This window comes from Neolamprologus brichardi, chromosome 22 (assembly GCF_056152115.1).
Source record: "Neolamprologus brichardi isolate AB-2024 chromosome 22, ASM5615211v1, whole genome shotgun sequence".
In the NCBI taxonomy this organism is placed as follows: Eukaryota; Metazoa; Chordata; class Actinopteri; order Cichliformes; family Cichlidae; genus Neolamprologus; species Neolamprologus brichardi.
Window position 1 is genome coordinate 19,924,723 of NC_142124.1, and position 25,256 is coordinate 19,949,978.

General features: G+C 41.8%; 1 protein-coding gene across 3 annotated transcripts; it reads left to right on the top strand.

Annotated features, from left to right (window-relative positions):
- The first annotated feature begins 134 nt into the window (after positions 1–134).
- snx13 (sorting nexin 13) lies at positions 135–25,167 on the top strand. Of its 3 annotated transcripts, none has more exons than XM_087834914.1 (25): positions 135–292; positions 8,768–8,880; positions 9,002–9,104; positions 9,237–9,326; positions 13,096–13,217; positions 13,322–13,440; positions 13,584–13,688; positions 13,781–13,869; positions 14,099–14,182; positions 14,296–14,434; positions 14,580–14,668; positions 14,809–14,908; positions 17,175–17,368; positions 17,622–17,726; positions 17,823–17,993; positions 18,083–18,152; positions 18,616–18,794; positions 19,124–19,231; positions 19,328–19,438; positions 19,652–19,813; positions 19,914–19,985; positions 20,262–20,407; positions 20,521–20,589; positions 20,672–20,784; positions 22,601–25,167. In XM_087834914.1, the coding sequence occupies exons 1-25, from the start codon at positions 281–283 to the stop codon at positions 22,834–22,836; spliced, it is 2,901 nt and encodes a 966-aa protein (XP_087691040.1). In that variant the 5' UTR covers positions 135–280; the 3' UTR covers positions 22,837–25,167. The 3 variants fall into 3 exon arrangements, with proteins under 3 accessions (XP_087691040.1, XP_087691041.1, XP_087691042.1); XM_087834915.1 differs by having other exon boundaries at positions 18,652–18,794; XM_087834916.1 differs by lacking the exon at positions 135–292 and adding an exon at positions 545–634.
- The last annotated feature ends 89 nt before the right edge of the window (positions 25,168–25,256 follow it).

Genomic DNA, 25,256 nt, shown 5'->3' on the forward strand with positions numbered 1-25,256 from the left:
GTTTGGGTACAATCTGTCAGAAATTTGTGAACTAATAATTTATTTAGGTCAGCCAATCGTGATTATCGCTGCATGTGGCGTCATCGCCTCCCAGCCAATGGCGTGACCACGTCCAGAAACTGGGCACCCACGACGTAAACCTTGCAAACATGGCGACGCTCCGAAGACAGTACGGAGATTGGAAATACGACCGATTTTAACCAAGAAAATCACCTCCTCTTCGCATGTTACAATGTGGTGGGGTTAGCCAGAGCCGCCGCAACTTACAGCCTTTTAGACGATGTTTGCAGAGGTAAGTTATCTCCCGTGAAAAAGTCTCGCGTGTGTTGGTACAGTAGTTTGTGGCTGACATAGCTAGTTAGCTTGGAGCAGCTAGCGCCTAGCCCCGCAGGTAAACACGGGAGCCGGGAGAGAGGACTGTTCGCTGCCGCTGTGTTTTCACAAAGCATGTCAGCTATAAGTGGCAGTCAGCGCGGGATTACACCGTTAACGCTAAGTTAATACGACGGGCTTAGTATATGCGCACTGTCAACACTGCGCTGGAATTAGCTCGACACAGGCAGTGTCGGTAGTCTGCGTTTATATTATGAATGAAGATACTCACAAGCGAATTTCTACATTACAGCGAACACAGGTGAGCTGGGCGTTATATTGGCTGACGGCTAGAGAGACTAACTAGGGAAAGTTACATTTTTGTATCGGCGCAGTTGCAGTCCACTGTTGATCAATCAGCATTGGATGCAAACATTTATGTCGATAATAAACGTGTTACGCTGTTACACCTAGATGCAGACAGTGTGAATGGTGTGGGAAATAAATTTTCAGGCATTAATGACTGATGTTAAGTTGAAATGTAGTGGATAAGCTTGTCAGTCATACAGGCTTCTTCCCTCCTTTCATACACATCTAAACGGCCTAACCCAGGCTTGTCTTGAAATATTAATAAAGGCCATTGTTGTTGATCAGTGGTTGCAGAGATTTTTTTTCTTTACATCTCACGGGATGTCCCCCAGTTTAGCGACCTGAAAGTACAGCTAACAGAGCAGACTGCCCACCTCATCTGAGCTGCAGGTGAGGTGGGCAGTCACGTGTTACACTTAGTTGGCTTAGTTGCTATTTGGAAATGTTAGTCTCTGGTAACCTTAGTAAGAAATCAATGAAAGATATCGCTTTGTTTTATGTAGTCCTTTGTGGTTTAGTTGCTTCTGTGAGTGAGTGGCCTGTCTGCACAACTTGATCAATTCACCTTTGTATATTGAGTTTGATGGGAGTGCATGTGTGCTCGTCCACAGTCACACAGCGTTATCTCTGTGCTTTTTAGCACTTGCTAAACCTCGTTAAGCTCCCTTAATCAAAGCTTGGTAGATATTAAGTCCAGCATGCTGTCACATCAGGCCTGCTAGTGTACCTCCTCTTCCTTCTACGTGCTGTACAAGTTGTTGCCCTGCCAAAGAGGCTCACAGCTCTCATGAATTAAGCTCTGTTCAGACCTGTCTTTTCATCCAGATATATGTACAGTGTGTCTAGGTCATGTCGAGACAAGACGCAGCTCACATGATTCATCAGATTTGGAGTTGTTAACAGTCATGATTACTGCAGCGCCTCGATAAGGCTTAAGTTCCGTTCCCATCGCATGCTCCTTGGTTGTGTGTTACAGTTTCAGTTCTAGTTGGGTTACTGCCAACCTGATGATCGCTACTAGCTGAATACATAATGAGTATAAATACCCAGTTATTGCCTTCCTGGGGCTGCTTCTCACTGGAAGGTGAAAAGTAGCAGCTGGGGACACTGTTTGTGACAGAGCAGGGGTGTGGCTCACTTTACCCTCCCCAGGGTAATAACAGTATCAAACCACAGCTCAGGGGAACTAGACAAAACAAGCTGGACCATTTGCTCATTCAGTTTTCAGGGTCATTAGTATGCTGTTATTAATTTGTAATAAAGTTCAAATCCTGGAGAGAAGTGAACTACAACATTTCTTGTCCTCTCTGGAAATTAACATCATTACTACTTCTGCCTTTTTGATCCTAAGGTTAATATAGCAGCTCTTTGCATTTCAGTGGTCCTGGTGGATTAGGCCAGCACGATCAGTCAGACCCATTTACTTTCTCTCTCTCTCAGGCATGATCTCCCACAGGAGAGCTTTAATGGGCTGAGTTAACCTTTCACCCAATGACTACACTGCCCAGGGTTTGCAGCTAAGCACTTGAGGACTTACATTGATCACAAAAATAGAAATATCTACCCTTGAGAAGTTCTTCATGCGTGTGTGTGCACGTCCATGGTGGAAAGTTAGGGAAAAAATATTCTCAGACACACTGATAAGAGGCTACGTGTGAATATCTGAATGTGCCTGGAGTCAAGGGCATCCAGAGCGCTCTTCAAAACACACTGCCTCTGTGTGTTTGACTCCTTTTAAATTCTAGATTGTCTTCTACTTTGTAAGTAAATTTGTAAGAAATATTAAAACACAAATATTAAATTGGTTATAATTAAAGTTTAGAAAATAAAAATATGTCTTTATTTGAAGCCTAGTAAAGTCCACAATTATATTGTTGTATTTGATCCTTGGCCAGCATATTCACACAGGTAATGATTTTTATCCCTGAGCATCCTTTCAGGATGATGAAGCAGGTTTTGACAGATGTTTTTAAACATGTCTTCTGAAATTCTCTTTGAAGCCATGCTGTAACATCCAGCCACTTTTTAACAATTTGAAATGCATGAGAGCGGTACTTCAGTGCCCATCTGCATCTGTGATCTCGCCCAGTGCCTTTAATACTGTCACTTTTGTGTTAATGAGTGTCTGTTTAGTGTGTATTGCATAAGGAATTGCCTAGATATTCAGATGTGAGGATCCCTGATGGGCTTGGGTGTTAATCACTGGAACAGATGGTTCATGTTTTAAGCCCTGTGTAAGCTGTAATGACTCACGAGTGTCAGTTATCATCTCTTCTACAGAGCCAAGCCTCAGTCCTACTGATAGCGTGCACATTCACTGCTGCTTACTAGCACCACTGACGTCGAACATATACTTGCATTTCCCTTTTGAACTACATTCAGGCTCTTTCTCAGGAGTCACAGAATTTTAAAGGGTGTAATTGATCAGACTGTATATGCTTCAGTACATCTAAAAACACTCTTTCTCATAAGTGTACTCATTACTTACCTTTTGTGTTTTTAATTTATTAAAAAACATGTTTAAGATGATTAATAAAATTATTTGCCTAACTAACTGCTGGATGCTGCAGTAAGCACAGCATAGCTTGTGGTTTGCTCTGGTGAGTACAGAGTCACTGTTGTCACTGTACTCTGTACACAGTGACATATGTACTGTACATATGTCACTGTTTTGGTCCTATTTTAGTATAGACAAAGCACAACACATTACACTCTGCACCAGCTGGAAGGAAAACACAAATATATATTATACATATCTAGGAGCTGAAATGCAAATGAAATGCTTCTAGCTGGCTTCAGCCACGTCTGATGTTGGTTCCGTGTTGACAAGCTGCTGTAGTTTAGTGAAACCACTTGATAGGGAGGCACCTTCACCAAATACAAAGTCAGTGGAAAGTTGGTTGCCCCTCCACTGTGGGCTAAATTTAGTTGCACTCTGCCTTTATTCAGGTGTTTGTCACAAGCATTAGCTTTGCTAACTTTTGACCCAGATCTTATATAGCGGAAATCTTTAACAAAATCCATAAGTTACTACTACACCATCACACTGTTAGCGTGTGTGATGGTGATGTATTATAATTGTTCTTTACTACCATCAGGCTGAGCATGTAGTTTATGGTAGTAAATATGACTTTGTTGGTTTGGTAAAAAGTTTTCGAACACTCCTGAAAATGTACCTGCTTGGTTCCCTGTGATGTAAGTGTGGGAGGAAATTGAACAACAGTTCAGACTGTTTCTTTGTTTGGTTTAATTTGGATCTCCTTTAAATGATAAAAGGATTCTGGCTGATATGTTATAGTTCTCTTGGTTGTGTTAGATATCAGGACACGTGGATCTGTTTTAGATGGTCACATTTTGTGGCAACCTTTCTGAAAAGCATTCCTCTGTGTTGCTACACTCCTAGTTAAATTGTAATAATGGTTCTCTCTACTGGCCAGCCCTATTTCTCCTCCCAACCCTGCAATCAGTGACTTTGTTCTCGCCCTTTATGACTTACGGAAGAGGGTTAGTCTAGCCAGTTTGAACACATTCTGCAGCCTGGGCTTCAGTTTATTCATATAAGTTTGAGACATTTTATTATAGTCAATGTTCGCAGTAGTTGATTTCTTTACATCCATATAGATCAAAATTGTGCTTTTTATAGTAGAGGCAAGAAATTGAGGAAAAGGTTGGAAATTGTCCTTCCAGTGTTTGTGTAGTCAGTTAAGGTGTTTCAACAATAAGAAAAACTGCAATGTCTTATGCAACTGAGATAGTGAAATTATGTCACCCTTGGTACAAGACAGGGTGAAATATAGGGTGGAGAACTGCATGTACCCAACAGGGTTTTTACACTGTATATAAATGTCCTCTAATACTTCCTGCCTCTCCCATAACCACATTTGTAAACAAAGTGACAGGCAGGTATGCAGCATTTATTCCAAGGCACTCTCAAAGATCCTGCTGTTCTGTTAATGTGACCCATATGTCTTGGCCTGCACATTGTCAGTGCCTGTCTAGTTGACTCTGATGAGTAAGCAACATCAGGGTCAGAAGGTCCTCAGTGACAGCCATCAGCCTCAGGTTTTAATTTATCCTATTTACTGTGAAACTAGCCTCAGCTGATGTGGTGAGGAGGGACGTCACAAGTTCACCTCAAGTCAGATTTACTTATGTAACACTATTCGTGCGCATATGCGGTCCAAAGTGCTTCAGAGTAAGACTTTAAAAATGCTTTGCTTTAAGATCTGAACGAGTACTAGTGAAGTTATTGTTTCAAATTGCCCGTTATCAGCTTTTCCCATCCTGATCCAACTGAGAGGCTGTGTTTGTTCTAGTTTTATCTGCTCCAGTTCTGGACCAGGACAAACAATTATGGCCAGTTTTAATAAAGACGTTCATGCTGACACGGTCAAGTCAGCAAGCACACCCATCTGAACAATAGCAACCAGTATTAGACTACTTAAATTCAGAATCTATAAATTCAGAGATATTGTATGAAGTAAGTGGGCAGTGCATACCAAAATTTACATATTTCCCATTTTTTTTAACATGAAAAACATTCATAAACATATTGGGCTCTGTAGTAGATAAAAAAGAGATTTCTACATTGTACTCCTCACTGAGCATTCCTGCGTGTAGAAACTTTGTTTTGAATGAAAAGAAGCTTCACAGTTGTCTTTAAACCTATCATGACCCAGATGTTAGGATACCTATCCCTTTCTTCTTCTTCTTCAGGCCTGTCCCTGTGGGGACACCACAGCAGATAATCTGCTTCCATCTCACCCTATCGTCATCCTTTTTAGTCACACCCAACCTTTGCATGTCCTCCTTTAATGCATGCAGGAATCTTCTTCTTTTCCTCCTGCCTGGCAGCTCTGTATAAAATTTTAGCATGTTCAACTCTGCCACCTGCAGTTCGGTCTCCTGTCTTTTTTTCCCAGTGCAGCCATCTCCAAGCCGTACATCATAGCAGGTTTCACTGTTATTTATACATGTGACTGAAACCAGTCTATGGTCAGTTTGCTTCATAGTCCAATTGTCCTGTTGTCCGCTGTGGCATCGCTGATGTCATAAAATTCACTGGCTCTTTCCTTTTTAATTTATTAATTTAATTAATTTATTCACTTTTAATTAGAGTTCTGCCATATAAACAAAAATGTCAGGCTGAAGTTTGAAATATCCTCCTGTTTCCTCTAGTGACCTCGTAAGTACACCGTGCAATAATGTGTGTGCACTTACCTGCGTGCTCTGGGGCTGCATGTGCGACATCAAACTATAGCGAGACAGATTAAATTTATTATGAATGATATTGAGTAATGCATCAGCGGGGAAAAAATACCTCTCTATTGCCTATAGCTCTGACCATTGTTGGTCCTTAACGTCATAATCTGTCAATGCATCACAGCAGCTCCTCCACAGTAGCTTGAAGCTTGATTTATAGTCTTGAACTCCTCCATCGAGCCAATATTGCAGTGGGCAATGTGCTGGTGTTTGTGTATTCTTCTGCTATCACAAATGTCACAAACGTAATGAATATTGTGCGGTTTGTTTTGTTTTGTTGTTGTCGTTGTTTTAAAACTGAAATGCATAAAACTGGTGACACCAGTGTTAATTAAGTTAATAAACAGATTGGTGCCTCACGGTCTTCGTGGGCGGTGGCTGTAGCTCAGGTGGTAGAGCAGGTCTTCTGCTGATTGGAAGGTTGGTGTTTATGCAGCCTGCATTTGTTTGCATGGCACAATATGCTTGGGCAAGATACTAACCCCAAGTTGCTCTCCAATGTGTCTGTCAGAGAATGAATGAAAGCACTTACATAGAAAGAGCATAGAAAAAAAGTGATTGTGTGAATTGGTAAATGAGCCAATTAGTAAAGTGCTATGATGAGTAGAATAGTGTAATATAAGAACCAGTCCATTTACCGTAGATATAGCATATTTTTACTCCTAAATTATAATGGTAACAAAATGTGTGTAACTGGATATTATTGAAAGACCTAACATAGCTTTCATATGTGTACTTTTCACATCAGGCTACAGTGTAGAGTATACATTTAAGCCAGTACTGTAAATTGAGGTTCATTAATGCAAACATGTTCACTCCTCTTTTATCATCATTTATCTAGATCACCGACTCTGTTCATAGTTGTTATGGCGTAGTCAAGTGGCGGAGGATTTCCACTTGGGTGGTCTCAGTCTCTGCTTTTCGTAAATGATGTGATTCTGTTGGCTTTATCAAGTGGTGGCCTCCAGCTCGCGCTGGAGCAGTTTACAGCTGAGTGTGAAGCAGTGGGAATGAGAATCGGCACCTCCAAGTCTGAGGCCCTGGGGCAGACCTAGAACACGCTGGAGAGATTATGTCTCTCGGGTGGCTTCTGTGCTTGGACTGCTGCCCCCAGAACCAGGCCTTGGATGAACTGAAGAAGATGGATGTTTGGATAGCTAAGTTATCTTTTAGCGTTAAGCAAGAAAACTGTGCATTTGCATGTCTGTGGAGCCACAGATCACTCTTCATTATTCTTTTCATTTGTCCATATGCCTTAATAGTATTTGGCACTAATTAGTAGGGCTGTGTGATATGACCAAAACTCATATCCCGATATAAGACATCTATCATCCGATAACAATATAAATCACAAAGATTTAACATTTTTTGTAAATTCTGTGAATCTCGGGCAGCTCAACTTGCGTGAAGTGTTTCCAGCTGGGTGTCGTGTACCTGGAGTCGAGTGTTTTAACCGATGCATTAAAGGATGCATTTTTAGACATAAGTTGTAACAGCCGCCGTTTTCTTTGTGAGTATTTATTACACAGCGTAAAAGCCTGTTCTAAGGTTTATTTTTCAGCACCTGGCGGCTCTTTTTTGCTTCTCAACCGTAAATACTCTGCATACTCTTTCACGTGATTCAGTTTATTTTGAAAAGTCTCATCAAGATCTTGAGCTTTATTGTGAAAGATTTATGTGGAACATAAACAAGCGGACACACGATGGGTTTACCGTTGTTGTTGCTAACGACAATGCATAAAAACAGGCACTTGTCTGTCCGTAGTGTGTTTATATGAAATATAAGCAAAAGAGAGAACTTTAAGAAATTAATATAGTCACTACAGTGACCATCAAAACGATGAAAAATATTGCCGTAAACAGTTTATTTTGAGACACCATGAAACAAACGATAGCGTAAAATGAAACGATAGACGTTTTTATATCGTCATCCCATATATATCGTTATATCAAACAGCCCTACTAATTAGTCTAGCTCTGTATATATACACAGTAAACTGACTGGCCTCTGTTTATGGATGTGACACTGTTGGCAGCTAGTCTAATGTGTGTCATCCGACTGGTGGCAGTCGACTGTAACAGTGAGAACAATGTCTCAGTGTCCAAAGGAAGCTCTGTGTGCTCCTCTCTGGCTCCGTCACAGGATTTGTTTATCTAAGGAACTCTAACATGAATGTGAGGCAGCCGAAGATCATCACCACTGATCATGATGCCTGTCAGTGACTCTGATGGCTTCACAGTGAGAACATTTTTGAAGGCTTCTTTTTTACTTGAACATTTAAGGATCCTTGTATAAGCAGCTGTAACTCATAACAACACATTCACAGCTATTTTCTAAGGTGCCGCGGCCTGGTTTAATATGTGCAGCAGACCCCTCCTGAGGTTTCATACCTGCTATCATGACCTTAAGCATACACTTAGGGGACATAACTTATCAGTATAGCTTATGTTTTCGTTTGTTTTGTTTTTTTAAAAAGCTTCTTCTGTACCTTTTAATATGATAAGGCTAAAAAAGGAGATACTGAAGTAACTATGGGCAAAAGTTGGAGCTGGAAAAGGGTCGAAAAGAGCTCTGTTTCCTGTACTGACAACAACAGGAACACCATAGGATGTGATTGTACAGGATTATACACACACACAGTTTCTTGTCTGACACTCTTTTATGTAATGTCTTCCTGCGCAGACATCTTCCTCCCCTCTGCTCTGTGGAGGACCATTGATGGTCATTATATGTGTTTATAGAATATTATCATCAGTCTAACTGAGTATGGGGTGAATTGAATTGTGTATTGAGTGTGTGTTTTTTTTGTCTTGTGTGTTTCAGGCCAGTCTGTCCATCTGGGGATGGGGGGGTCTTGGAGTTGTGCTGTTCCTCGTCACTTTTGGACCCTTTGCCATATTCTACCTGGCCTTTTATATCTTCTGCTTCATTGGAGGGTGAGCAGTGAGACCTTTGAAGACAATCTAACCTCTTTAAGCTTCACAGTTAACCACAACACATCAGGAGCTTGGCTCATAGGTTTTTTGCTGATTTCTAAATTACACTTCTGTTTTGCAGGGGCTTTGCGGTCACTTTGCTTTATGGAAAGATTAACTCGGAGAAACACCTGGAAAAGTGCGAGCACTCGTACTTACCACCCACACAAATTGGTATACTGAAGGTAAAATACACGCACTTTGACCTCGCCTGCACAAACAGATGACCCGGCCTGCCAGATGTCACGGAGGTCACTAAAGTTTTCTCTGATTACTTTACTCCTGTCTCACTGTGGGTTATGTTTTGTCTCTTTCAGACGTTGGATGAGATGAAGCTGGAGATGAAGCCTATAAAAATTGACAGAAGACTCACAGGCTCTAGTTTCATAGATGAACCACTACAGCAGGTGTGTGTTTGTGTGCCTCTCTTTGTGATAGGTCTTGTGATTCCCTGTACATGTGTTTCATAGGTAGGGAAGCATAGATTACCAGTTTTATTGTATGGCATACAACACATGGCCAAAGCTCTGTGTCAATACTAATTGTATTCATTTCTTTATAAGCACACCTTGCCTCTTTCATCATGTCACTACCACAACAAGTGCATGTTTACATTTTATAAGATGATTAATTAATAATTTGCAAGCAATTGGTTGAGTTTTGATAAATATTATTTTCTAAATTCAAAATTTTATATTACTTGTAATGCCTTGATAGCACGGCCTTTAAAGGAGCTGGGTCTAACTTCAGAAAATGACACTCATGATCATTAAAGCCTCTTTTCCGCTAGCATCTACTCAACACTGCTGGACTTTGCTCTACTCAGTTTTGGTTATTTTCTATTAAATTTGAGTACCACCTCAATGTAGGTAGAGTTGTTACAGCAAGGTGACCCAAACATCCTGCGATGTCATTTGATGATTACACAAAAACGGAATACATGAAGAAGATGTTATACGTGCTGCTCGGTGTATGGCTTTTTGTCAGACTTCCTAAAATTAGAGAGCCAAGGAGGCGGCATGCATGTCCATATTCCTCAGTGCCAGGTTTGCAAAAATGGCTGGTTTGATTCTTGTGAAGGAGTCATGAATCATGCAGTGACGCCACTCCATTCAGTCTGTTGATGTCACATTTTTGGCTCAGCTCATTACATTAATGTCTCCAGCCCTTTAAAAAAAGGGCCTATAATTACCTGAGTGAGACTAAGTGTCAAAAATCATTATAAGAAATTACATACAAATTAGCCCAAAGGCAGTTACAGGAAACTGAAAGAATTGATGTAGAACACTTTTTTTTAACTTGTGTAACATTCAGACATTTACAATAAAAAGTTTTAGCTAATGTGGGTTTAAGAGAGGTTTAATCACTGCCCACCCAGCTAAGAGTGGGCAGTGCACTTGTGATAATGGGACAGCAGCTACAGGGAGAAGCTTAGAGAAGGTCCCTGCCTGACAAATGCTAATACTCCAGACTTTTTGGATTCCGGCTCCTTTAAATCTCTGTCTGACCCATCAGCTCAGCTGGCCCAGATCAGTGACTTAATGGCATCAAGCCAGAGAGAAGTACTGGCTGTCAAACACTGCATGACCCAATAACGTCTGCATGTCAGGTGTTTTCTTCTGTGAGCTGTGTGTCTTTCTTGTGATGTATTGTTTTGTCAGAGCAAAATTCATTTTTCCAACATGCCAAAAGCAGCAAAATGTGACATGATTCAATTATAAAATGACTTAATTAAATTATTTTGTGTACCAGTGTCGTGCTTTGTAATAGAAACCATGTTGGTGGTACATGCTTGCAGAGGCATTCTTCACATTAAGCAGAATGAAGCTCCTCCGGTGTTGTTAAATGTTTACTTTCTGCCACAGCTTGCAATGTTTTGTCTTTTTTCCCCTGTCAGTTTTTATATAAAAATCCTTACATCTGTCACACAGCGACTTTTTCACAGTGAGATTCTTTTTATTGTTTTATTTGACAACTAGTCTGTCATCATTGGAAACTCTGTACGATTACACCAAAGCTCTTTGTGTAATTTGTCCTTTGTAAACTGTGACATGTGAGACATGTGATGCAACAGTGTTTGTTGCATCATTGTTGCTTTTTTTTGTTTGTTTGTTTTTTTTAAACTCATCTTGACACATTTGCAAGTTGATCGTCTAACTGATGGTTCCTATGCAAGCATTGCGGAATGGAAAGAACAACTTTGTGGCTTGTGTTTATTAGTCAGTTTTTCTTTCCATGCCGCTCTGTGGTTACCACACTTGCAGCAGAAAACTTTTTAGCACGTCCTCAGCAAAGCGGTGTGGCCGGCAGAGTTAAGTGCAGACACAGCAGTTAGTGCCGGTCAGATGACGCTAACGGCTCTAGCGTGGCATCTCTCCTCTCCCCTCGCCCGTTCCTAGGAATTCTCATTTATCTTTTCAGTTCCATGTGAACCTTGAGATCTTGCACAGAGAAATGTAAAGTCGCACAATGCTGCATCTTGCGTCCTGAAATAAATGTGTGGCCACTACTTTCTGACACATTGTCTGGGCATTTTTTTCCCCTCTCGTATGTGCTCACATAAGCACTTTTTTCATTAGTCACAGCTCCCTCTCATCATATTCATATTGTAGCTTGAGCTCATGGGACTTCCATACCCTTTCATTTTAAAACCTGTAACTTTTTACGTGGTTTATACTTGGCATCCACGGCTCCAGTCAGAAACATTGCTGGTGTAGTTTTAGTTAGAAAAGTCCTGGTTTGTGTTTTATTGCAGAATTGGTGTCCCTTTTTTTTCGTAAATGATTTCGCAGACAATCGTGTCATCAAGGAATTTTAGTGTTTGATCTTATCGGTCAGGTTGAGGTTTGGACTTTCTCTGACTTTCTGTCCTGTTGCATGACCCAGTTTGATCCAGGCTTAAGTGGCTTAGTTGTTGGACAGATGACACCTTTAACCAGAATACTTGGGCATGCAGAGGAGTTCACGGTCGACTTAGTGGCTGCAAAACAAGCCAATATCATCACCCCTCCACCACTGTGCTGACACATGGTATGAAGTGTTTGTGCTGATTTGCTGTATTTGGTTTTCGGGGCCAAATGTCTCCACTTTGGTCTGGGCTGTTCAAAGCACATTGTTCTAGAAGTCTTGTGGTTTGTTCAGATGCAACTTTGCAAGCCTAAGCTTTGCTGCCTCACATGGCACTTGATTAGCAGCACCTGGGTGTTACTGACCCTCAATAGCTATGAAAGCAGTAAAGTTGTACTTAGTTTTTGGCAGCTGTGAAAACTACCTTTTGCACATGACTGCTTGTTCCCTTTACTGTAGCAATCTATACGGTTATTCACATTGCAGTCGCTCCCAATCTCTTTTATACCACCATAGCCCTGTTTTCTACCAACTGAGGGGGTAATGTGGTCTGTTTGAGTTCAAGTGGCATAGATATTGTCATCAAAGGGTGAATAAAACTGTATCCATGTACTCCCATCTGTGCATCCTTAAGAGAGTATAATCCCGAGCCCTATACTTACAGTAACACTTTCATCTCAGGCTACGTCCACACGTACCCGGGTATTTTTGAAAACACAGGTTTTTCTATGCGTTTGCACCTTTCGCCCACACGTAAACGGTGTTTTCGGTCACTGAAAACGGAGATTTCTAAAAACGCCTGCCAGGGTGGATATTTTCTAAAACTCAGTTTTTGCATTTACGTGTGGACGAGAAAAACAGAGAAAACACAGAAAACGCAGCGTCAAAGGTGCGCGCCTTTTTTGACGTCACATTGTGCGCCACGTTATTGTTTTGGTGAAATGAATTTCTACAATACTGTTACTGTTAATTGTACTCTCTGCAGTGTTTAAATGCTTACATATACACACACAGTTACTGTCCCTCCACACATACGACTCGGTTCTGCTTCTATGCCCCAGCTTTGTTTACTTTTTCCCACCGAGGCTTCTAGACTTCTGATTGGCCAACATTTCTACACGGTTAGGAATATATCGCCACCTGTTGCATTGGCATGTTCCTAGCAGCGTTTTCCTTCATTTCTGCGTTTACGTGTGGACAGCATTATTTTTTAAAACAAAAACGGAAAATCTCCCTTTTCAGTCTAGTCTCTAGTTCTCACTTCACTCAGTCTGAATTGTCTTTACAGAATTTTGCCTAACTCCTCACTTTTTCCTTATGTCTCTTTAGGTGATCCAGTTTGCACTGAGAGACTACATCCAATACTGGTACTACACCCTGAGTGAAGATGAGTCCTTCTTACTAGAGATCAGACAGACGCTGCAAAATGCCCTTGTTCAGTTCTCCACACGGTACAACACACACACACACACACACACATTCAAACACATTTTCTGTCTAATATATTTAGCAAAAAATCAAGCAATCTATATTTTGTGTATATTTGTATGCAAAGGTCCAAAGAGGTGGACTGGCAGCCTTACTTCACCACTCGCCTGGTGGACGACTTTGCCACACATTTACGTGTTTTCAGAAAAGCCCAGGATCGCCTCGGTGACAGAGAAGACAAACTAAGTACGTGCATACATCACACTCCCTGCAGTTATTAACGTGTTTGCCATGTCTTGAGAGCTGATTCTTTTCTTTTTTTTAATGAACCCAGAGTGATCATTTCTAAGAATAGTGACGACTGTAACTAAATAGTGATTTCTGAACAGGGGACATAACAGATGATCTGATGGAGTCTTTCTTTGAGGCTGAGGTGGAGATGGAAAGGAAGATTTGTCGAGATGTTGTGTGCACCTCACACAAAGATGAAGAAGGTAAACACGCCTCTGTTTCTGGCTTTACATTTCACAGTTATGAGGAACTTTTTTGTTCTAGCTTGTAACCCTGTTCTGCATGTGTGTGTCAGGGTTTCTTCGGGACTTGTGTGAATTGCTTCTGTACCTGTTACTACCTCCTGGAGACTTCCACAATAAGAATATGAGATACTTCCTAAGGGTGAGTGCATGAAAAAAAACTAGTGTGAGGTGCAAATAAGAGATAAAAAATGCATATGTATGCCATTAACCAGTGTTTGTGTATTCATCACAAAAAAGCCACATGCCAAATGCTGCCATGTTGGTTGCCAGGCCGCCACGGCATCCCCCTGAATGTGCTGTGCAGTAACATGTTTGTAGTGTAAATTACAGCGAGCATGCCTGGAAATACACTGTGGTGTGTTTTTTAGGAGGTGCTAGCGCGTGGTGTGCTGCTTCCTTTGATCAACCAGCTGAGTGACCCAGACTACATCAACCAGTTTGTCATATGGATGGTGAGGTTTAACACCCCCCCAAACTGTCCAAGAAACAGTTTAATTTAAGGGTTGGGAGACCAAATGTGATTTGGTGCTGGTGTTTGTAGCTGTATGTCCTGTTTTATGTGTAGATCCGGGATAACAGCTGTAACTATGAAGCCTTCATGAACATCCTGAAGTTAACAGATAAGCCTGCTGAGCTGGAGGCCGTTAGAGACAAGGTGCTGGAGGAGCTGCAGTTTCTCCGCTCCCTGGACACTGCTGGAGACGGTGGGCGCTCGCTTTTTTCCTTCCATTTGCATCAGACACACACTCAAAACTGATTGTTTTCATTCACTAACTACAGAATGTTAATTGAAACAGCACACTGCTTTCATCTTCTGCCCTGATGGCTTTTTGTTTCTCTGTCCTTCAGACATTAACGTGATCAAGAACCAGATCAACAGTCTTCTGTTTGTGAAGAAGGTGTGTGAGACCAGGATCCAGAGACTGCAGTCTGGCAAGGTGAGAAACTGCAGGGGAGTAAACATGCATCGCACAGCCTTGTCTGCACAGCTGTCAGCTGGTTTTGCTCAAAGTCCGCGTTGGTTATGTTAATGTTTTGCTCTCTTCTTCTTTACTTATTCGGCTCCTGTGTTGTGTAGGAGGTTGATGCCTTTAAGCTGGCAGCCAACTTTGGAAAGCTGTGTGTCATCCCGCTGGATCACATCCTCGTCCACAACATAGCCCTGCAGTTCTTCATGGGTAAGTGCATCAACACCTCACGTATCACATAGACGCCAAAGGTCACTGTAGTTATAACTCTGAACTTTTCTGTTAATCATATGTTTTTTAAAGCCCTAACACATGAATGTTAGGGCTTTAGTGTATGACTCCAGACTGTTTTTTTTAGACATGCTCTTTTGCTGTCGCTTATGTCGGTGTGAGAATCTTTAAAGGTTGCTAATTCCCATTAGCCTAAACATAATACAATACAATACAATACAACTTTATTTATAGAGTACATTAAAAACCAACGATGTACCGAAGTGCTTCACATAAAAGAAAATAAAACATAAATACTATAAGACCATACCAAAGTACCAAATGTGCTAACAGGTCAATGTCACTAACACACAAGAATAGCATAAAATGCATATCAAGTAAAAACATGTTAAAAGCACAAAGCCATAAAAGATATGTATAAAAGGGAAAATAGAGTAAGTGTAGGAATCAGATACAGGCATTAACGAGCAGGAAAGGCAAGGTTAAATAAAAAGGTTTTTAACTGTGATTTAAATGATTAGATAGAATCAGATGCGCGGATGGCAATAGGAAGGTTATTCCACAAATTGGGTGCAGCCAAGGCAAATGCACGGTCACCTCTAGACTAGGGATGGGTACCGGTATCCGGTTCTGACATAAACGGTACTAACCAGACTGAAAAGCAGCGCACATTTCGGTGCTTTATTTCGGTGCTTTTTTTTCCTGAGATGTCATGCACTTTGGATTCTAGCCAATCGTTTTACCTTTTCAAGGATAGTAGGCGAGCCCAGGTGCGTACGTTCCTTTAGAGCAGAGCTACACTTTAAAAATGCCCAAAGCGAAGTGGTCAAAAGTCTGGCTGTACTTCACAGCAAAAGATGCAAACTCAGCAGCCTGCAACAAGTGCTTTAAGGTGCAAAGGAGGTAACACCTCGAATCTGATGAAACACCTGGCGACGTATAGCGTTTTTTTAAAAGCTGAGAAATGCGCCGTATTTGATAGCTTGCTGCGAGACGTCACACCGAGTGCGGGTGTGGTGCCTGTTATCGAACCCATTAGAAACATCCCCCAAAAACCCGAAGAGTAGAGTCCTGGCCCCTAGCCCTGCCAGTGTAGCAGAAATGATGACGGATGATGATGGCAGCAGCAGCCGTTCTTCTCTGCATGAGTAGCTTAATGTTGTTCGTGTGTAATTTACGTTGAGTAGGCTAACCACGTTATTAAATTAATACATGTAAGGTAAACTAGCAAGCACCGTCGTAGTTACATGCGGCTGTCTTCTTGTTTGATGGCAGATACTCCCTTCACCCTGGCCAAAAAGGCTAAAATGACCAAAGAAAAAGTGGAAAACAGTTAAACATGAGAGGTTTTTGGACAAAGTTTGTGGGTTTTTTTCCATTGTTTAAGCACTGCTTCCAGCCAAGAGTGATACCATATATGCCCTATAGCAGCAGAAAAGGCTAACATTGTTATCTTTTTACAAAAAAAACAGCTGAACATGAGAGGTTTTTGGACAAAGTTTGTGTTCTCCATTCTTTAAGCACCAGCACCGTTTCAAAAGTAGTGGTTTGGCACCGGTATCGGATAAAACCTAAACGATACCCATCCCTACTCTAGACTTCAGCTGAGATCTTGGCTGCACCAAGAAACAAAAACAAAAGCATGGTAATGTTTACGCTGCCTAAAATGTTTTAATTTGTGACACAGCATAGCAAAAGTCAGATTGAAAATCCCAGCTGTGCACAAAAACAGCCAAGCAATGATACAATTCTGAACAGTTGGACTCTCCAATATTTCCAATATCATAACTTCACCGTCTCCAAATATCTCTTAGAACTGTCTGACAATTGATCAGTGTCCGATCCATAAACTGTCAATAAATCACTCGCCTTTTTTGCCCCAAATGCTCAATCAGCAAACACTCAGCTGTGAGTAATCTAGAAATTTTGAAGGAAAGATGAAGTTAAAAAAAGTTAACATTTTTTGCTATAGCTTGGTTTTCAAATGCCGTGTAACATTTTTGTACTTAGATCAAAGCAAAACTCAAAACTGTAAACAAGTAGAAGTTTGATATCATAACTTGATCTTTAGAAACGAGGCTGCCAGAAACCAGAGGCTGCCAAAAATACTGAGTATAAAATTTACTGGCCGTGATTGCTGTGTATGTATGTGTAGCCAGAGTCTTAATCATAAGCAGACACCTGTGAGTACATCATATGCATCATATGATTTAGGAGACTAAATGCTGTCTGTCTGTTGACCCAGACTTCATGCAGGCAGCGGGGGCCCAGGCCGAGCTGTTCTTCTGGCTCACAGTGGAGGGATACAGGGTGACGGCGCAGCAGCAGCTGGAGGCCATGCAGAGCTGGCAGAAGGACGGCAAGAAGCAGCCTAGTGACACTAAAGGGCTGCTGAAGGCAGCTGCACTGGGTGTCTATGAACAATACCTCTCTGACAAGGTAGCTGAAAATGTCATGCATCCACAGTCTCCTCGGATATTTTAAGCCAGACTCATTTCAGCTATATTTTACACAGTGTCTGAACTTCTCTTTTAGAAACAGGGACGTTTATTTATAGATGAATTTAACACTGGAAGTCCCAGGCTTTTCTAACCCCAAGTCAGCCAAGTGGAAGCTAAATTGGAGAGCTGTCTTTCATCTCTGTAGTTATAGATGTGAAAAGTTAACCTCTTTGCTCTGTCTGCTCTAACAGGCGTCCCCAAGGGTGCAGGTGGACGAGGCATCACTAACAAGGCTTGGGGAGAAGCTACGGAAAGACGACCCCACGCCAGAGATATTTGATGAAATCCAGAGAAAGGTACCCCCCCCCCCTCCCTTTCAGGTTTTTTTTTTCCTGCTTACGCTGCATTTTTCCCCCAGTCTAACAAAAACTACTGCTTGTACTTTACAACAGGTGTATGACATGATGCTACGCGATGAGCGGTATTACCCGTCCTTCAAGCAGAGCCCTCTCTATGTCCGCATGCTTGCAGAGCTGGACATGTTGAAAGAGCCAAGCTACCGAGGGTCTGACGATGGTGATGGAGAGTCCTTTAATGGTTCTCCAACAGGAAGCATAAACCTAGTGAGTCCTTTTCATTTAATATTTATGGGTTATCTGTCTGTGCTGTTTATTATTACTAGTTTATGATGATTTGTTTCCTGTGATTTCAGTCTTTGGATGACTTGCCCAATTCCTGCCATGATGAATCTATGCACCTTCATGCCTTCATCTCTGACACAGGTACGTCAACCGAGTGGTTTAGTTTTATATTCTTCTAACATGTTGAATTGTGTGTGTGTGATTTTTCTTTTGGATATTGGGTATCTGTTACTTCCTTTTAGTCCTTCCCGGCATGTTTTCTATCAGCATTTCACCTCTAAGCTCGTTTCATCTGCATGTGCCTGTTGTTTCGTGCCACATTGTTCCAGTATTCTTTATTTCTATCACTCCATTACCTTCACTATTTTTCTGTTTTTCCTTTTTCCCCTCCTCCCTCCCTCCCTCACCTTTCCTGCCATTCTGTTACACTTTTCCTCCCTTTTATCCCATTCATACACACTTTTCCCCTCTGCTTGCTCTTTTACTGCCCTATATTACACCTGCAACACTTTCCTTTTGTCCACTTCCTGTCTTTCTGCTGCTCTTTTCAACCCATCCCCCATTTTCCAATTCCCTATTTTGGATGTATTACCGGATTGGGTAGCTGATGCTTGTCTCCCCGGCTTCTGGGGTGCTGCAGGGGTGTGCAATGACCACGGTAAGACCTACGCACTGTACACCATCACTGTGGTTAGACGCAACCAAGATGGCAGTGAGGATGCCTGGAAGACCTACCGCCGCTACTCAGACTTCCATGACTTCCATATGAGAATCACTGAACAGGTGTGTGTGGGACTTAACTCTATTACACCACTTTTACGCGATTTAAAGTAAAAAACAAAGGCCGGTGGTGCCTGGTGGCTGACTGACGTGACCGTATCGCCATATTGACGGCACAAGAGAAAAAAATGTTGGAGGCAAGTTTGTGAGCCTAAACGTCAGACTCACTGGAATTACTTATAGATACACTGACCTCATTATTTCTATCATAGAAACTTTGGCCTGGCATCCAACATTGTTACAATAAATGTAAACGTGACAGAAAATAAGGGAAAGTCATCAGCTGCATTTTCTTCTTCTGAGTCTCAGTTTGTAATCTTGCTCTGCTTTAGTTTGAGAACCTGGCATCAATCCTCAAGCTGCCAGGAAAGAAGACCTTCAATAACATGGACAGAGACTTCTTGGAGAAGAGAAAAAAAGACCTCAATGCTTACCTACAGGTAATGTTGTTATGTGATAGTTTATATATGTTATTCTTTTTTTATTGTCATGCATTTTTCCTTCCATTAATAGTTCTTGGTGCGCATTTGTTGCAGTTGCTGCTGAACCCAGAGATGGTGAAGGCCTGCCCAACTCTGATCCCTTACGTGTATGACTTCCTAGAGAACAAGGCCTATAGCAAGGGCAAAGGAGAGTTTGCACGGAAGGTATTTCCTTTTCTCAAATGCAAATACCTGTTTAACTGTTGTGCAGTTTTTTTTGTTTTTTAATTACTACATATATTATAGTAGATATTATATGTAGATATTGTGTTAGAACGTTTTAGTATGTTGGAGAATCATTCATTACTGATCAGCTGTTTGTGACTGGCATTTTGTCTATAAAGTACATTTTCTGCTTTTCTTTTATTCCCCCATCAGATAGACACATTTGTGAACCCTCTGCGGAGCTCCATGAGAAACGTGTCCAATGCAGTAAAAGCCTTCCCAGACAGTTTAGCAGAGGGAGTGAACAAAGTCTCCGATAACATGGGCCGCATGTCAGAAAAACTGGGTCAGGATATCAAACAATCCATACTGAAGGTAGAACCGTTTAATACTGCAAGTGTTTTGAGTTAACGTTGTGAAGCACGGGCTTCGCTTGATCCTCTGTAGTTGTTAATCTAACCTCTGATTTTCCCAGGTGCCTCCAATCCTCCCCAAGTCTGAAATCGACCCTGAGCACTGTCGAGTCTCTGCTCAGCTCGATGACAATGTGAGCAAAGTCCTTCCAAAGTTTTCTTGAAATGCCTCAGAGTACAAACATTGGCTCATCAGTTAAATGTGATGAGAAACTGCTTAAAATGTTCCCACTAAAATGAGGATTTGAAAAGCTTTTATCCTTCTGCCATTATCTTTGCTGTTAGGAATAACCCTGTAGATTTTAATTCAGCATTCCTTGCGTTGACATGTCTCTGCAAAAGTCTCTGATGTGAGTCAGTGTGCTGCTGTTTCATTCCTTTAACTGTGCTTTAAATTAAACTGCTTCCAGGTGGATGATAATATCCCACTCCGGGTAATGCTGCTGCTGATGGACGAGGTGTTTGATCTCAAAGAGAAGAACCAGTGGCTGCGCAGGAATATTAAGAACCTTCTGCAGCAGCTCATCAGGGCCACATATGGGGACACAATCAACAGGTGAGTGTCACATTAAACCCGCAAAAAAGACTGACATGCAGTTAAAGGTGGGAAAATGTTATCACTTATACAAATAGTAGTTTGAAATATTTAAAGTTTGCTTCTTTCTGTAGGAAAATCGTAGATCATGTGGACTACCTGACGTCACCAGAACAGGTGGCAGATTACGTCAAGAGGTTCAGGTAAGTCATCGCCTTTTGTTTTAAAGACCTCTGATTAGTCAGAGGAGTACTGTATAACTTTTAGTGCTCCGCCTCCGAACAGGGATTCCTACTGGCCCAATGGTATTCTAGCTGAGACCCCGCCCCGCCGGGACAAGAACATCCGCATGAGGACACGAGTAGCTGCCAAAACCAGCCTTCTGGGAATCATGCCAGGTGAAAACACACACACACTCACACTTTATAAAGCTAGCACCTCGCCATAAATGGAGAGAGCCACATCTACTTACTCATTATCTTTGAAGCATTCATACTTAAAATGAAAAGCAGTTCTCAGTCCCTGCTCATCCCACTGAATATGAAAGTAAAAGCTGTGAGGAGGGAGGAATCAGTGACGTCTTTCTGGGTGTCACCAACAGCTTTTTAATAAAGGGGTTTCTCAGTCTCATATTAGGAATCCACTGCTCTTCTGTGTACTACCACTCCAAACTATGACAAACAATTTTGATGTAAGACGATATCTTGTATGTGTGAAGAAACGATTGAAGTACAGCACAATAGTATTCTAGTTTAGGAGTGTGAGAATCTGGAGTAAGTTAGTGAGAACCACCCAGAGACTGACCTCTGTGATTTGTCACAGGCTGTATCCCAATTCAGGGTCTGCAGCCTTAACGGTCCACAAGGGCCGCGTACTCAAAGACCGCTAAGGCCGGAAGTGCGAGGCTTGTGAAATGGGACGGTCTAGCCTCCGTCGTGCTGCCCAGGTTGCCTAGCAACCATGATACTAACAGCTGGAAACGTTTCATACAGCTTTGTTTGACAGAAATGAAGGAGAAAATCTTTTGTTCATTTGTTTGTTTGTTTCTACATGAGCTTTGATCATTCTCTGTAAGATTAAGGTCTGCTATTGAACAGCGTATATTTTTAAAGTAAAGGCTTTAAAACCAAGTTAGTACAAACGTCACTACTGTCACATAACTTTGCCGACATGTGGCCAACAGTAATGTTTTAATGTTCTTCGTTATTAAACATTTGCACATAAATAAGTGACATAATATTCAGTACTTACTTAAAGTTTACTCTTCGGGCGCCCCTCATCCGCCTTTTTTTTTTTTTTGGCAAAATTATCCACCCCACCGCCGCGCTATGCATTCTAGGATATGTTGGACCACGAAGGCTACACCGCCACATCCTTAAAATTCAGGGAAATGAAGGACGCATTTGAGGGCCGCATTTAGAGCAGCCTTCGAATTGGGACAGCCTTCGTCGCGTCGCTGTGACGTAATCGGCCTTAAAATGCGGCCTTTAAGGCGGCAGACCCTGAATTGGGATACAGCCCAAGTCTGCTTTTAAGAAATGACTGAAATGAACTCATTGCCCCCCTCTTGTGTCCAGGCGGTATAAATGCTGTTTAACCATCATTTGTTCAATAAGCTAATTATGAGTCAGCGCACTAGAATGAGGCAGAGAAAAGCATATTGGAAAACTGAAAGGGTGACATCAAACTAGACGATTTGCCAGTTATACACTTTCCTTGATGGTTTGCACCTCTGATAAAGCACACAGCTAGAAATATAGTTTTACACAGAAAATACAAGAATTGAGAGGCTGTATTATCAGGTGTCTATGTGAAGGTAGCCAAGCCCTAATGAGGTGCAGTGAGGACATCTGTATGACTCATGCTCGCTTTTCTTTAGTGCCATCTCTTTACTTTGTTTCTGCTGTCAGACAAAAAATTCCAGTAATATTATTGCAAACCAAAGGAAAGGTGGAATTCTTTGCAGTGCTGTAAACTCATACAAAAAATCAATTTCATTCAGTTTTAATTATTAAGCGCCAAATAACTGTCGCCTTAAAAGTAAAGATGCTAAAGCGTTAGAGAGAACAATAAAAAACACCAGAAAACTCCCCCTGAGCAAGCATTTGGTGACAGTGGGAAGGAAAGACACAGTTTTAACAGGAAGGAAACTCTGACAGAACCAAACTTGTTCACACTGCTGATATCTACGTCTCCCTCCCCCTTCTTCCTCAGATGAGCTGAAGCACATCATCGGAGCCGATACCACGAGGAAGGGCATCCTCCGCGTCTTTGACATGTTTCAGTACCAACCCATGAACCGTCGCCTAGTCTACGTTTTCCTGGAGGGCTTCCTGGAGACCATGTTCCCTCAGTACAAATTCCCCGAGCTCTTTGTCAAGCTGCACTCCCGTTCGCCACGCATCCATAGATACAACCAGAAACTGAAATCCACCTCCCTCAAGAGGTGACAGGAGAGGACAGAGGCAGCAGGACAAGGGCCGATAAGATACACAGACTTGAGAGCTGAGGGTGTGAGTGGCAGTGGTGGGGATTGATATGACTGTTGTTGAGGGGTGTGTGTGTGTGTGAGAGAGAGAGAATTCTGCCCTTCCTCTTCCCTCACACATTGCTGAAGGTGAAATCACTCCATTTTATCTGGCTGATTATTTCTGTCAAGACAGAAACGAAGGATGTGTAACACTTGGACACACGCGCAAACACAAATCTCATAATTTGCACCAAGACTGAACTTGGCTGTGTTTTCTTTTTAGTTCCCCTGCTCCATTTGAGACTTTTTTTTGTTGTTGTTGTTGTGTTGAGCGTCATTCTGGGCCAGCTGATGCTGCTTTTTCATGGTCCAGAGAGCGCAACCACAGATATCGTTGTTTTTAAACTGCAGGACTCAATAGCATTAGACCCACACCTTGCCTTACCTTCCTGCTTCTATCTGTTGGCCAGTGCGGTCCTCCTCCACGTCAGCGAAGTGGCCGCACAGCTGTAATCAAACCCACCCTCATGCTGTAGACATCTAAGCTGCAAAAATCACTTGCAAACTGTGTTTTCGCAACCAAAAAACGTCGATTGCACTGGGTTTAAGAGCCGCTGTTTTTAAAATGTGACAGATATCTTTTTTTTTTCTCTCCTCAGCCTCAGTGCTTGTCTTGACTTTCTTCCACCCTTGCTCTCTCTCTCTTAAGTCTTAGATCACCTGTACTTCCCTCGATCATCCAATCAAAGAACCCTTTTTAATGCTACTCTCATATCCTGCAGCAACCAAAGCTCATGCTGTTCGTATGTGTGTGTACTGTTCTGACATTGGGGAAACATTACTGTGTTTCATATCACGTAAAGAAAAAGAATGCAACGTTGACCTTTAATGACCTTTAAGGTGAGGCTGTGACGACACACTGAGGTGTGTTATTGTCAGGAACTATTCAAGAATGTACTCTCTGGTCGGTTCTGTATCTGGCTTGAGCAGAAGTCTGTGTGTGTGCGTGTGTGTGTGTGTGTGGTTAGCACAAAGATGCAACCCTCTTCTGTCAGAAACTGTGCCAGTGTGAGCTAGGGGAACCAGCCTTAAGTCTATATACAGTGTACACTGATCAAGAGATGCACGCTAGAGGTAACTCTCCTTCACATGACTGAACATAACAAGGAAATCAGGACAGAGATATGGAGATGTGTCCCTAACCACCTTTGGTCAGAGGAAAAACGACTTGGATTTGGTGCAATATTTTTTTTGTTTTCTTTAAGGCATGTGCATTTTTGAATCATTGTATTACTGAAAATTGTTTTAATAGTAGAAAAAGCGAGAGCTCTTTTCCCAGAGATGTCCTTTTACCCCAGACAACTTAACATTCCGTTGTTATAAAAGTACAATGTTTAATTTTACAGACTTGTTTTATAAGTCTGATTTTTCTTTTTTAGTTTTTGTTTTTTTTCTTTTCGGTGTGCAGGGGGTTATTTTCCCATTCATCCCCAGCTGACTCTTGCAGAAATAATCAGAGATGATTATTAGACTGTGGTGGGGGGACAGCTACTTCAGAGGTGGCCTTGAACAACTGCTCTTTCTTTCATGCATTGAAGCCTGTGAAGTGTGAAAAGAGGTTTGTTATTATGAACTGACCGCTGAAAAGACACTCCCACCCCCCACTCACCCCCCTTCGACACCCAAAAATTGGGTGAGACAGGTTCACAGAAGAGCTGTGTCTTGTGACCACTAGAATCACTACTAATAAGCACTTACTGTAGCAAGTGTGGGAGTCCCACTCCCCCATTGACTAAACGGCGCCCCATTCTGCTGCAGTCATTGGACGGAAACTTCCTCGTCTGCTGTGATTTGCTTGCACCGAGCTGCCCCGATGGACTCTGATTGGCTGAGCATGATAACATGGCTTGGACTGGACTGGAGCCTCTCTTACTGGGAGGTGAATAATGTGTCCCTTATGATGGCGAAGGCGGTATCACCTTTAACTTTCTGCACACCTCTCCATACAGGAAGGCTCATGTTTTTTTTAACCCCAGTATATATGAATATGATAATGAAAATTGTGCATATCTGTGTACAGTATGTGTTAATAGTGTGCCTAAATGTACTGTCAACTCTATTTTCATATTTTTCTTTAACCTAAAAAAAAAAAAAAAGAAAACATCAGAATGTCATGATCATTTTAAGCGACTGAAAAATGACTTTAGGGTGTTTTGGTTTATTTTGGCATCATGCTTATCAAAATTTTCCTTGTGAGCATTGTGCTCAGAACAGTACAACACTAATAAAAAGATAACTCAGACTAACTGAACCACAGTGTGCATAGTGTGTAAGTATTTGCTTGCAGCATTTCTTTTTTTGTAAAGACTCCATTCAATTGGAAACGGTATGTAACTGCTA